The sequence below is a fragment of the Piliocolobus tephrosceles genome, chromosome 10 (assembly GCF_002776525.5).
Source record: "Piliocolobus tephrosceles isolate RC106 chromosome 10, ASM277652v3, whole genome shotgun sequence".
Taxonomy (NCBI): domain Eukaryota; kingdom Metazoa; phylum Chordata; class Mammalia; order Primates; family Cercopithecidae; genus Piliocolobus; species Piliocolobus tephrosceles.
Window position 1 is genome coordinate 45,117,579 of NC_045443.1, and position 14,794 is coordinate 45,132,372.

A 14,794-nucleotide genomic window follows, 5' to 3' on the forward strand; every position below is an offset into this window, starting at 1 on the left:
CGAGTCCCCATGGAGTCTAGGTCAGGCGTTTTTCCTGTTGAGATGAAGTCGTGTGGCCATGTGGAAGCAGCAGATTCCTGCACTTTTAGGGGTTTTGGAGTCATATGCTCCTTGTTTCTGTCACTGAAAATCTGTGAGACTCTGGGCAAATTATTCAATTCTTATCCTCCTCACTTTCTCATCTGAGAAATGGGGATAATAATATACCTACATCATAGATTTGTGAAGATTAAATGAAGTAATACATATAAAGTAATTCACATGTAAGTCTCAGGCCAAGGTCTCAATAAATGTTTATATTATCATTAACACTATTGGAAGACAACAACTCTTAACTGACAAATGGACGATGAACTTGAAGCCAGAGACTCTGAGGTAGGAAGTATGATAAACTAGATACAAAGAGGTGAGAACTTGGAATAGGGTGGAGGCTTCATGATGCAAGTGAAGCACAGGTCAAAGATGCTAAATAACAGGAATTCATTCGTCCCTTCAACTATTCTCTCCTTCAGCTATTCTAGGCACCTGGAATACATAATGACCGGAACAGATATTTTAGTGAGAGATGGATAAAACAAATCATTTAATACAGGTTGGGCATCCCAAATCTGAAATGCTCCAAAGTTGAATTTTTTGGTGTGCTGACATGACATTCAAAGGAAACGCTCAGTAGAGCATTTTGGGTTTCAGATTTGGAATGCTCCACTGGTAAGTATAATGCAAATATTCCAAAATCTGAGACACTTCTGGTCTCAAGCATTTCAGATAAGGCAGAGTCAACTTGTAACATAGTTAGATGCTGTTAAGTACTGTGGGGAAAAATTGAGGGTACGAAAGCTATGGGGTGTGAGGATTGGGGTATAGGGTGACACTCCACCAGAGCCCAGAGGAAGCCTTTTAGAAGAATGGCCCTGAGGTAAAAGCAAACTTGGCTTCTTAGACAAACATCAAAGAGGCCACTGTGGCTGAGGCAGAGTGGGCAGGGGAGAGCGGTAGGGGATGCTACTGGAAAAGCGGTGGGTTGACTCTTACAGGCAGAGATGATTGGCTGGTGACGGGACAACGGAAAAATGAGGCACAGGAAGGTGAGGAAGTAAAATATTTTTCCTAGGGTTCAAGGAACAGGCACCCCACCCCCTTCCCTTTGTAACTTTCTGCAGAGCCCAAGACCAGACCAGGTACCTAGGGAGTGGTTTGGGATAAAGGCTGACTCTGACTCATGGTTAGGTCCAGGTCCCCATTCTCAGGGACAGTCTATTGCCTGCCTGGTGATACCCAGTGCAGGCCCAGGCATTTGACAGCTATCTTTAACCACATTCAGCAATCAGAAGAGTGAACGTGGCTTGAAGATTTCCCTACTCACTCCATATTCAATTGGCTTCAAAATCTTAACCATGACTAAAAGAAAACCTTAGAATTTGAGAACAGCCTGGGGACCAGAAGATGATCTTCTAACCCAACATGGAGAAAACTGTTCCCCCAAAATAATAGATTTTTGAGAAGTTGGTGCTTTCTTATGTTTTACTGTCATGAGTGTGAGTTTTACAGGTAGAAAAGTGGCAAGCACTTCACTTTGAAGTTATATTTTGAGAAGAAAGGGGTGCGGGAGAGGAGCAAGAACACAAGGCCACAGTTAGCAGGGTGAGTTGGAAGTCCTGACTGGTGTGTTTGGCCTCAGGAAAGTTCTCTGGCAGGCTCCACAGACAGGTTTGGTTTTTAAAAGTGCCAAAGAGCCACAAATTTGCATGTTATTTGCGTTCCAGTCTTCACTTCCAGGTATATGGGATGAAATAAATGAATGAACAGTATTCAGACTCCTGGGTAAGGGGTGGACTCAGAAATCCAGACCACACTGAGGATCCAATCACTGGTCCAGCTCGGATCAGGAGACACAGGCACAGAGACAGAGCAAACAGTCACAGAGACAGGGGGACAGAGAGACAAACACCATCAAGTCCTTTTTACCATGGAGTTTCCAGTCAAAGCAAGAAAGCAAGATCCACAGTTTATTTTAAATAAGTCAACTTTTTAAAAATTAGGAAGAATCATATAGACAGTCAGATAAAGGCAACATTATCCCTGACTAATCTCCACCTTTGCCCCTTCATCCTCTATTTCTAGCTTTGTATGGAACTACATGCCTATGAGTCTGCCTTCTTGATAAGGTATATTGCTTGGTGTTTGCTTAGTCTCCTAAATTAGTTAACTATAAGGTCTACAGACTCTAATACAGACTCTAAGATCCTCAGAACAAGGTCAGCAGGCTATAAAACCCTGAGGACACGGTGCCTTTTATTTCCATAGTCAAACCATCTTTTCACTCTACCCTTCAGGGTGCCTAAGCCCAGTGCTTAAACACATGCTTGTAAAATACCTAGCCTAAGGGGCTTCCTAGAAGTAAGAGACTCAGAGTCTTCATCTATGAGGGATGCACAATATCACCGGAAATAAAAAACATGGAGGAAACTGTATTTAACGGAAAGCTGTGTAGTTAAGAGAAAATACTTCCACGAGGACCCTGGGATAGAGACTGAGAACCCCCACCCACCCCAAAGAGCATGCTAAATGCTTAGGAAAGTGTTTTTGTTAAGGGCAGAGTGAGGCATTAGGTTTGAGGCCAGAGATGAACAATTTGGCACCACAAAGGAGGTTGCAGGCTGCCATGAGCAGTCCTCCTTCCTCCACCCTCCACAATATATATATATATTTTTAATTTGTTTTGTGTTGCCCAGGTTGATCTCGAACTCTTGGGCTCAGGTGATCCTCCCACCTCAGCCTCCCAAATGCTGGGATTACAGGTGTGAGCCACTGTGCCTGGCCCATGATGTTGTCTTTCTAAATAAATGTTGAATAATTACCTCTACCTCATCACTGGCAGGCCAGAAAGAAACAGCTTTTACTCCCGGTTCGAAAGAAAAGCACTGAATCATTTACCTGCCCTTGATGGCTACATGTCTCAGTCCATTCATGATGCAAAAGGTGAATTACAATACAAATACAATGTGGACTTATATTATTTTCTGATTATAAGGGCTGCAGATGTCCAGATGAGAGATTTTAAGATCATGTGATCAGGGAAGGCATCAAAGAAATGGGATTTGCATATGATTACTCAGTAGGTTTTTGTGAAAAGAATCAAAGTAAATTGAATGAGGGGTCTCCAGTGGACTGAACTCTGGACTTCTTGTGTGCCACTCTCCCACACTTTTTCCTTTCCTAGCACTTGTGTTCTGTAAAGGATAAGGCAATCTCCAGAAGTAAGGAATTGATGGCTACTCCTTAGATTGGAATGGAGAAAAGTCTGCAGCTAAGGTCTTGTCGCCTTAACTCTAAAACCAAGCCAGTGTTAAGCCAGTGGCCTTAAAAATTTAACTTTGAATCTCTGCCTTGACTTCCTTTTCCCAGCAGCATTGTGGCGCTTAATACCATTCCAGAATCTTAAGAGTATGATGAGGTCCCCGGACACCTGGTCCAACCATTCACACAATTGGAATTATCCCTACCATCTCCCTGACAGGCCAGAGAGACAGCCCGCAATAACACTTCCTCAAGGTCTCTCTCCAGCTCAAAGCCTCCTAGCCACTCTTTTCTCTCCCACAAAGGAAGTATGTGTAAGTATCCTTTATTTTAACAGGTGACCCGCATAACCCTCTGTCCCATGTTTCCTTCTCCACCTTCAAAGCTGGGAATAGTAATGTGTTTTCTTAGTAGACAGATGTTAGGAGTCAGTACAGGTAAAACAAGGCCCTAACTATAATAAAGGATGCTGGGATGAGCCTTGTCCCTTCCCATATTTTTGGAATTCCAAGCTGTGGATGCATTGCTCCTGGGCAGGGAAATAAGGTACCGTTTCCAGGAGTTTAGCACATGGCCTGTTTAACAATGGGGCCTAATAACCTAACACCTCTTTTTCCGACTCTCTTAGGTATGTGAACTCCCAGGGTGAAAGCATCATATTCCACTTCATGTTGGTCCATCCAGGTGGACCAAACAAAAAGAAACCTCAGGTGTCAGTCCTCTCTCTTACTCCAGCAAGACATATTTAAAAGCCGGAAGGATGGCACAGGACCAGAAGCTGCAACATTAAAAACATTGGGGCTCTTAAGTGAATTCTTCCCCCTTTACCCACTAGAGCTGCTTAAGGGCCATGTAAAACCAGGCAGTAATGGACAGGCTATGGGATGGGGTTGGTGGAAGTGCTTTTCTAGGTTATCTGTGTTTCTACCTCAGGATCTTGGTGCTAACATTGCTGGGGGCAGTGGGTAGAAGATGCCAGCATGATTACAGTGTCTAAAGAATACAGAAATTAATTCCACATAAAAGTATGGAGCATCTCATATAGAGGAGTCAGTTGACACAAATTCCCCAGGCTGGATGAGGGAAAAGTACTCTTACATTCAACCCTAAATAGGACTCCTGGGAGCAATGGTGGGTCCCAGGTGACAAATGGGATGTAACTAGCCTCTGTGCCTCAGACCATGTGTTTCTCATATGGATAAGAAAGGTCTATCTGGTATTCTCTGTTCAGGGTCTCAGAGTGATTCTTGGGACTATGGTTTCTGTTGAGATCTCTATAGCTGGCATCTAGTGCTTATCATCCCTTAAATATTCCTTTTTTAGGGAAGGCAGGTGAATATGAGCACTGAACACAGGAGAAAGGGGAAGAGAGGAGAAAAAAGTCTTACTTAGTTTAAAGCAAATTACATAAGATATTAATAACATGCCTTTGGGCCATAAAATGCAGAAATATATATTTTTTTCCTGGTCATCAAAGCCTACCCCTAAACAAAGGGGAAAGTTTCCAGATACTACTCCTGATCTTGTTGGCTAGCTCAGGAAAGAATGGTCCACTGTGTAAGTCTGTATTTGGACCAGGTCCAGGAAGATGGTCTCAGGGTCACTAACTTCTACCTTGTGCAAAACTGCATTAGTCAGAAAGGGGGCCCAAATTCAGACAGGCTCAACAATTCCTTATATATTTTTCAAAGTGCTTTTGTTGCATGTTTCATTTTCTGCTATACATGGCAATAAATATTTGTTGCTTTGGTCTGTACAAAGTCTGCGAGGAAGGTAAGACAGATGTTATCTAAATGGACAAACAATAAATACAGAGAACAATCTTGTTCTGAGTCCCCCAGACAATAGTGAAAGAACCTGAAAAAGGTCTTTTGATTTATAGTCCAAATCTATATCATATTGCCACCTTTCAAGTTGTTGCTTACATACAGTAAATACCAAGAACTAGACAATATTCCAGGAGTCCTGCAATAAGCCTGCATGCCACAGCTTTCTAAAAGAGAATGTGAAGGTCCCCAGCAACTCATATATAGAAAGCTATTTATTTCCTACAGAAAACTCAAAAACAAAGAAAAAGAAAGAAAAATAAAGAGAGACAGAAACAGAAAGGGAAAGAAAGAGAGAGAGAGAAAACAAGCACACAAAAGGTGGTCTTTCCCCAAAAGGCAGGCAGTTGAAGGTAGGACATGTAGTTGCTGGAGTGGAAACAGTAACATTCAGTTAACAATGGAATATTTAAAAAAAATAGTTTTCTTTTCAAATTGTAACTTGTGGTAAAACATAGAAAAATGTACTAAACAAGCTTGTATAAAACAGTAAAATTTTCAAATAAGCCCAGGGAAAAAGCACAATGCTGGAAAGAATGCGGTACAAGGGGAGAGAAAAGATTTCATACAAAACTACCTATTACAATACAGAAAAAAGTATAAAATGTTCCTACTTTGGAACTTAAGTACAAAATGACACTGGCATTGGATCACTTCACTATCTAAGCCTGAGGAGCTCTCAGAGGGTGGGGAGAGATGCTAGAAAGAAAAGGAATAGCAGTTTTAAAATCTCAAGTTGATCAGTCCAAACTCCACCCGTTTCTTTTTTAGCTGAAAATATCATCCCCCTCTGTAACCTCTACCCATATGGCAAAGTTCATCCAGGCCTCAAAATATTCCATTAGGTAGTCCACAAACACCCTACTCATAGGGGCTGGGATCTCTGTGTGCTGGAATTCGGAAAATGGAAATAAATCTACAGGCTAAATGGTGAACACATTCAGTCTTTAAAAAAGAAAAAAAAAGCATATCCCTGTGAAATTTTATACATATATATACATATATATGTGTATATATATGTATACATATGAAATTCTCTGTGGTTAGAAACATATTTAAACTAGCCACAGACCAAACTAGACCTGTATTCATCCAACGCTGGAATTTTATGCTAAATACTAAGGTCCTTCTTCTTCTTGGTCAGAAGCAGGCAACAGTAAAAGTGGTGCTTTGTTGCGCCACTGAAACCGCTCCCTGGGTGGGTCTTCCCCATATCATGTGTTGGTAGCACATGCAAACCTCTGTTTTTAAGGAAAGGACTGCTTGGAACTTTGGGACCTGTCCAGGGCTCATGTGCTGTGCCTCCGGATAGGATGAAGCTACAGATGATAAAACAGCTACGTATAAAAGCAGGTGGATTTTGTATAGGGACATATAAATAGGAAAGGTCCTGGAGGAGGGGACTTATGCCTGTGCCCCAAAATCCAGTTTACCGTCACATTCCTGACTATACATCGTGAAAATTGTGTGTGTGTGTGTATGTCCATGTATATGCTGGTGGTTTTTATCCCTACCTTTTGCCCATGCCCTTTCCTACTTCTTAGTAAGGCCTAACAACAAGAATTTATATGAAACCAAGATTCTTTCCAAGCTTTTCTCAGTCCCATAATTAGGGACTGAGTGAGGCTGGAGCCCTTTGAAAACAAGATGGCAGAACTGAAGAAGTGAAAAGCAGTCTCTCTCTTCAGATTAGGGATGTCCCTCACCCCTTTCACAGCACCAAAGTTTCTTTGCAAAAATAGTATCTGAGATACAAAAGGAAAGGCAGATGTGCTTGTGAATGCATCTCGCCAGGGCCTGGTCCAGGATCAAGGATGTTACAAGAACAGAGGGCTGGGAGCAGCTGTTTCCAAGGTCTCTGGCTGTAGACAACAAAGAGCTGGTCCCCCACATGGTCAAGGTCTGCTAACTGAGACAGTCTTCACAAGAGTTTTCGGTGGAGGATCTCCCAGACCATCCGCTTCCGGAAGTATGGCATGTGTTGCTGTAGAGACACAGAGACACCCTTAATTTTCAATGCTTTTGTCTAGACCTAATACTCCTTTCCCCATACTTCTTTCTTTTGCAAGGTTTTCAACAAACAGTCTCAGTTGTATTTCTGGTCTTTTAAATTATTCATTCTTGGTTACATGTGGTTTTTTTCTTTTCATTGTTTTTTTCTATTGTAATTTCTACTGCGATTTTTCATCGTTATAGCCTTAGAAGTTACACTGGGTATTTCCAGGAATCCCCAGACTATGCCCGCATGTCTCTAAGAATTTTGAGAATGGTGTCTAATAAGTCCTCTATGTTGAACTTTTAAGAGGATATGAGCCTAGGCCTAAAAATAAAAAAATTCACTTTTTAGAAGAATTAAGAGAACTTCAAGAGTCAGCTCAGGCTGGTCTAGACAAAGGGCTATGGTAGAAAAATCTGGTAAAGCCACTGATTCAAACAGAAGTAAAAGACTTAAGTGGAGAACACATCAGAATAAACCATAATCTCTAGTCTCAATCCACTTTGGTCTGAGGGACCACATGGACAGAAATGACCAATCACTCTCTAAGAGAAGACTGACCAGATTCATTAAGTGAGGGGTCAGAGGAGGGGGCAGCACAACAAATTACACTAGGAGATTGAGGTATGGCCTATTCCCAAACCTGACTACTAACAGAATGCAAGGGAACTAAAGAAACTTGCTCTGGTCCCAGTTCTCTTTAGAAGTTACAGTAGGTAGAGGAGACAGGCAGAGAAGGTTCTGCTCTTGACCAGGAAACTTTTACTACAATAACTGAGGTGTGGTAACCCAGGACGTGGCTTATCACTAATTTTCTTTCTTTTGTGATGTGGCTCAGGCAGTAACCATCAGTGTTATGAACCATGGGCTGAAGCATGCTAAAGGTTAGGGCAGAGGCCCCTAAAGAGAACTGGAGAGAAAAACATCTACAGGGCAGCTTGGAGACAAGGTAATCCTAGAGCTCCCTATGGAAGGCTCAGTTCACCTGTGTGAAGTTGATTGGTCTGTCTTTGGTAATACAGTCAGCATATTTGCAGGCAAACATCCCACAGTCACTTCCATTCATCTGCTGTGGAATTTCCTGGAAGACCAACAACAACAAAAATGACATCTTTCCAAGCTTCTCGCCTTCTTAGATTAAAAATAAGAACGAAAGGATATAAATTATACAGGTTTCTCTAAATTATAAACAGATGACTCTGGCCCCCTCAGTCAGGACAACAGAGGCTCAAAGAAACAAAATATAACATTCCAGTCAGGTCTATGTACTTCATAGTAATCACACTGGAGACTATCTCCGACTTCCATGGCACCTAAAGGTATAAAAACTGCTCCCTCCCCCAGAGGCCAAATAATCAGCAAACATTCCCCTTAGGAGTGAAAAGCTTAGGAAAATATCTGGGCATTTAGCAAACCTAGTTCTACATCAGAAACACACTATCTGTTTTCCTACAGATAGCTTAATTTATCCTCCCCCAGAAATCAACCAACCAAGCTGAAGTCAGGCTAGACACTAAGACAGGTGGGCCCTGGGAATTAAGCAGTAAAATTCTTTCCTCCCCAGATACCCTACTCTTAGGATTTTTATTTCATCAAGATGAAAAGTACCTGGCTTTTCTTGCTGAAGAGCTGCCAGCCATTGGTGTCAAACTCTTTCCTTTTCTTGTCAATGCTTTCTTGCTTTAGGTATTGCCTAAAGGTATCAGGAGAGAATGAGATAAGCAGTGGAGAACATGGATGACAGCTGCCACACTAAGAATGCGGCTGACAATCCCTAGGAACAAATTTGTTTCATCTGCTCTTCTGAGGAAAAGAGTATGTAATGCTGGGCAAGGAATCCCTGGATTGTTCAGTTTTCTCCAGAGCTGAGCTTGCCTCTTCTAATATCCACTCTTGTCAACTCAAAAGGAACATGACCTCTGCCTATAATAGTTAAGCTCCTTCTACCTACAATTCCTTCTGAGGAACAATTCTTTTTATGCTTTTCCTTGGTTTATATGGTCCTTTAGAACTCAATCTGATGGAAGAAAAGTGCTTTTCTGGCACTACTGAGGTATTTACTTACTATTGTTAGGCTTGGTTCTCCTATGTAAAAATTAAATCCAAATCAACAATGTATTGAGTACATACCTTCGATAGAGCACTCTTAAGTGCAAACTGTTCCCCATTGTGGAATCTACTTCCTCCTGGCCATCAGAGTGGTACAGTGAGGAATAGGTATTTCGGAAAATGAAACAGGTGGAGCATAAAGAGATTTGTATTCTGGTTTCCACCTGAGCCACTAACTAATAGGACCTGGGCAAATCAAAGGCACCTCTGTGGGCCTTGGTCTCTTCATTTGAAAAACGAGGAGGTTGGATTAAATGATTTCTAAGTAGCATCTATATCTTTATATCTAGTCTATATTTTAGTGCATTCGGATAATCATTGCTCCCATTAGGGCTTAGTTTGGTATTGTTTTTAAACTAAACTTACTTAGACACAAAATATGCATTTTTACTTAATATGAAGATTTTATCAATCACTCCACTGAAGGTATCAAACAACTGAGTTCTATTACTGGAAAAACATCACATATACCCGATATCAAACTCTTCTGTCCTCAACTCCCTACTTACAAGAGGATTCTGCAGGCTTCATTGTTTATCCCACCCATAGAGTCGTAATAGGTAATATTCTTCTTTCTAAAGTCCACAACCTGAGAATAAGAAAAAAAATCTGGGTGTTTATGCAGTGAAGAAAATTGGTTTAAGCTTTTCCCTTTCCTGCCCTTTGGAACCTTCTGCCAGACTTCCTACAAAATCATGATAAGTTTGACTGATACTTTGCATTATATTATGCTTAATCTGCAGAGAAAAAAAAATAAAGGGTTATTCACATAAAACTATGATGGCACTGATCAACGGGTGGCCCCATTACTGCTATGAAGCCTTTTTCTAATGTTCATTCTCTCCCTCTGCAAAGTGGGCAACAGTGAAGAAACTACATGATTTTCAGGGAATATAAGGTGAGTATCTCAAAATCATTTCCACAGTTTCAGAAAGATGGTGAGCAGATTCTGGGTTTTATTTCTTTATATTCAGAAGTTCCTTTTAGCTTTATGGTTTTCAAATGTAATCCAAAATAGACTGTGAAACAGTTTTATTAACACATTAAGCTAATGCTCACAGTCATAAAAATATTAAATTACCAAGTATGCAAGGTAAGTCACAATTAGGCTGAAAATAACAGTCACAGAATCTGAGTGGCAGCATCATTAATAAGTCACTTTTTTTCCCCCATGCCTTCCTTTAAGGCTGCTTAGACACCCTACAACTCTCTTTTAAATATTTCCAGAAAAGGAAATTCCATAGCTTTCTTCAAAATCTATATCCCAATCTTGATAGGAACTTCATTGATCTATCTGATTTTAGTCAACCTACTACTAAACACTCTTTCTCTCAACAATCAAGGGAAAATGTAGAACTACTACTCACTACCCTCTGTGTGTTCTATAATTACATAGCTTTTACATTTTATCAAAAATGAAAGGGGTACTCACAGCTAGACACCAGTGCACTCCCAGGTGAATGGGCACCAAAAGAATGTCAACAGAAAATACATCTACTTTCTTTGTCCAACGTTTCACTGCCTGATAACCAGCCGTTTTTAATTTAGTGAAGAAAAACGTATTAAATGCATGCACACTTGGCAAGCCCTTCTCTTTACTTCGCTCCATCAGCATATTCATGTAGAAATTGATGATCTGTGGGAAGAAATTACACCTATTAGAATAGACACTCAGGCCTAGCCTTTCAAAGCAGTTGCAGTTGCTGTATTGAATAGCATATGTAATTGTTTCCTAATAAACTGAATTAAGTCTTCAACATCCAACAGACTCATTTCTCTAAATCAAATTCTGACCAGAAGGGGGAAGGCTGAAGTGCTATAAACAGTGAAAAGAGAAAAAGCTGACATATATTATGGGGTTGGGAGTACAAATGGGCAGACACTGGCGAGGCTTGCAGAAGACTGAAGGTTAGGTCAAAAGACTGCAGAAAGACAGGGATGTTAGAAGGTGAGGCTTACAGAAAAGGAAAGGAAGGCATGCAAACAGTTTAATAAGATACATTAGCAGTTACCTTTACCTACTGGAACTGTGATAGCAATTTAAGTAGATACTGAGCTCAGTTAGAGCCTAGTGTTAGTCAAGTTAAAATCAAGAATTCATACTTTATATCAGAGCCACATGGTTTTGCACAAAGTGGAAAACTCTGCTCCATGGTTTGAGACCACCTTTTCAACTTAATAACCCATCCTGCAGAGGCAAACTCTTTTGGTCTCAAGTAGAACTAAGTGACAGGAGAAGCCATCAATTATATTAGAAAAACACCTGTAAACTGATAGTAGCTCAGCAATGTCACCTTTATATAAAGGCACACACGGAAGCATAAAAACCTACCTTATATGAGACCTAAAAGTCAAGTCACAAACATGAAGAGTAAAGTTCTACCCCAGAATCTATATGGTTAGCTTTCTCATCTTTGTTGATTCCATTTATGCCTTCACTATCAAGTGTGGAAAGAAATTACAATGCCTGAGTGGGGAGATGTATGATTCTTTCTGTTAATGAAACAACATCTTCTCTAATAGTGACTGTGTTGTGTATGGTTCCATTAGGTCCAGGACTCTTTGGTACTAAAACCTGAAAGTTATTGTGCCGGAAGTTACTGCATACTTACTTTATGTGGCCAGCTGAGGTCACGCCAGTGTCTGTCAACTGCAAGGAATGAATGGGCTAACTGATCCACGGCTTGGAAATATGACTAAGAAAACAGGCACATTTTTCAGAATGCTTTTTGGGGAATGGGAAAATGCCCCTGTTCTTTGACAAATATTTACACACCAGGATGCCAGAACAGTGAGCTACTGCCCAACAGTAAGCAACGACATACTGGGTAGGCAGCAGAGAACACTGCCAGGAACACACCGGAGCATGGTCTAGACCAGAGAAAGGGCCTATAGATGAGGATGCTTAGGCAGCTGCGAGGAAACCACACTCGCCATGAGGCAGAACTCTGAGGTGGGGAAGGCTAGGACTGAAGAAAGACACTGTTTTCTCTGCAGCTCTGATGACTGAGCAACAGGCCCAGCCAGCCCAAAGGACTCAGGTTGTGGCTTACTCTCTGCCTAGTGTGATGCCCAACAGATAACTGGAGCTCAGTTGTTACAGATAATGATACTTAATCAAGACACAATTAGAATCAGGTATTTCTCAACTATAAGTTTCCAATCTAACTCTGCCCCTCAGGATAATGGTGCTAAAGGATGCCTCTAGGTTTCTGAAGGCAGCCACAAATGCAGTAGGATCTTCCCAGCAAGTAGATTTCTAGGCTGTAAACTATGTTCTCTAATGAGGAAAAATTGGCAAGAAGGAATTCACTGATTCCTCTGGCCTTCTACCCATCCCAAATGTTGGCCACGTTATAGGGTAAGCCCTTCAATCCAAGACATAAGCAGATGACCTGCCAGTCACTGTAAGTGAAACCTTTCATGGGGCAGACAGCTTATATACTCCAACAAGAAATAAGGACTGAAGCAGGAGGTGAAAGGAACCAGGCAGAGAGATAAGGACGGTGAAGCACCTGACAGCCATGGAGATACATCTCCCCTAGGTGTCTATCAGAGGTTACCTCTGGAATTGTACGTCTGAAGTGAAAAAAAAAAAAAATGACATAAATGAGTGTCATGCTATACATCACTATTCTATTTTTCAAGAGGAAAGAGTTCCAGAAACCAAGGAAGCTTAGCTGGACTTAGCCTGAGTTTTGCTTGTTTTTTCACCTTGAGAGGGTTCACTAGAAAGCTCAAGACCAACACAGTTGAACAAGAACAGAGAACCCCAGTGATCAGACAGCATGGTATCTGTTCCCTTTCAGAATTCCTCTTCCATGTGCACCCAACCAAAGTTTCTCAACTGAGAGGGAAATGGCCTCCTCCAAAGTCAACTAGTTAATTAGCTCTAAGGAATGATCTGGGTTCTTTTTCATTTTCCCTAGATCCCAGTAGGAGGGAGTTTGGTGAGCTCAATGCTCCCCACATTAGCTGAGAATGTAAATCTGACATCTGAGGCAGAATTTAGATTCAAGTCTTTCTCCTCAATTTTTTAGCTATTACTCCATCCAAATGAGGAAAATTGCCATAGTTCAGCCAAGACACCATCATACCAAAAAAATAAGCTAAGAGAGAACAAAGAAGTCCTACATGTCATCTCACAGAGGAGGGCTGAAGATGAAGGAAAAAGAAATGAGAGAAGGGATCACAGTGTTCAAGATTAAAGAGGAGCAGTGATGGTCACAGCATTTGCTTGCATTTTGTGAAGACAACGGTTCCCTACGCCAAGTTGGCAACAGCCCTTTCCTCAAACAAGACTCTCTTAGCACCAGCAGATCCTAAATTCCCTTTGAAATAAGGAGCTAAAAGTAGATCAGCCCTGTCCTTGCTGTTTGTCTCGCCAATATACCACAATCTGAGGACTACTGTCAACGTTAGTCCACCTGTCACCTTTTCTGGGACCCACACTTGCCTCTATTTGCTCATTGTGGCTCTTGGTGCTTAAGGAGTTGCCCTTCCTGCTGCCTTCGCAGCCTTGGCCATAAGCATCTATCTACTTGTCTATGCAGTCATGTTTAGGGATGGGTGGGTTGTTTATAGTGCCTTGTTCCTCCGAGATTTTATTTGAAGAGCTGCCAGGCTGAAGCTGAAAAAAGCTTTTCTTTCAGAGAGACGCCTACAATGTTTTCAAATTAAGGATTCAATCCCCTTTTCCTGTATGTTACCACAATGACATAAATGACCAATGCCATTTGCATCTTCCCTCTTCCCCAGTAAACCAGCCAAACTATTGTTTTCTCATGTTTTTAGAAATAAAATATTTCACTACCAGTAAAGTCTTGATTTTTAGCCATTCTCATGCTTATACTTTGAAGCCGTCTAATCAGCTTGAGAAAAAAATGTTCTAAAAGGCCTGTGCATGACAATACTTCTGAGCAGAGATCAAGACAACTTTTGGGGGGACAAAAGCCATTTTTCCAATTTTACCTCTCTAGATTTTCACCTTGACCTCCCCATTCTGATTTTCAAATTAAATTTACCCTTGTCAACCACAAAGTCCAAAAGACTAACTGAACAGCAGCATTTGAATAGTATGGGTCAGGTCATTCACTCATAGGAGCTAACCTAGTAATATTACAGAAACCAGAAAGGCAGGTTTCCATCACTGTGAACATGCACACAGAATTTTTCTCACATGCCAATTCAAGGAACAAATTATCAGAATTATAGCTAAAATTTTAGAGAAAGACAGGCAAGCAACATGTTAATGGAGTCATTTATGGAGAATAACTACTATTCTCCATGTGACCTTCCATAAATCCCCGGTTAATCAGGGCTAGTTCTATTGAGAAACACTTCAAAGAGATAAACCATAATAATGTGGATGCCAAAGAGTCATGTTAGAAAACTTTAGTTCTGATCATTTTATTCCACATGTAAGTGTACAGCACATGGTGGATTCATCATATTCACTTAACTAATTTATTTCATTTTGCCTAGTTTTTTTCCTTCTTATGCAATCAGCTTTTATTCTCTAAGGAAAACCTATTCCTAAGGCTAGGTTGGTCTAGTTGAACTTAAA

General features: G+C 41.0%; 1 protein-coding gene across 5 annotated transcripts in view; it reads right to left on the bottom strand.

The window, feature by feature from the left end:
* Window positions 1–1,972: 1,972 nt before the first annotated feature.
* Window positions 1,973–14,794, bottom strand: part of SENP1 (SUMO specific peptidase 1) — a 65,821-nt gene continuing 52,999 nt past the window's right edge. For all 5 annotated transcript variants that reach the window (XM_023231210.2, XM_023231214.2, XM_023231212.2 and 2 more), the window contains 5 exons: window positions 10,661–10,864; window positions 9,738–9,817; window positions 8,728–8,812; window positions 8,105–8,200; window positions 1,973–7,107 (listed from right to left, as the gene is read on the bottom strand). In XM_023231210.2, coding sequence (XP_023086978.1) covers window positions 7,045–7,107; window positions 8,105–8,200; window positions 8,728–8,812; window positions 9,738–9,817; window positions 10,661–10,864 — 528 coding nt within the window. In that variant the 3' untranslated portion in view covers window positions 1,973–7,044. The remainder of the gene's footprint in view (window positions 7,108–8,104; window positions 8,201–8,727; window positions 8,813–9,737; window positions 9,818–10,660; window positions 10,865–14,794) is intronic.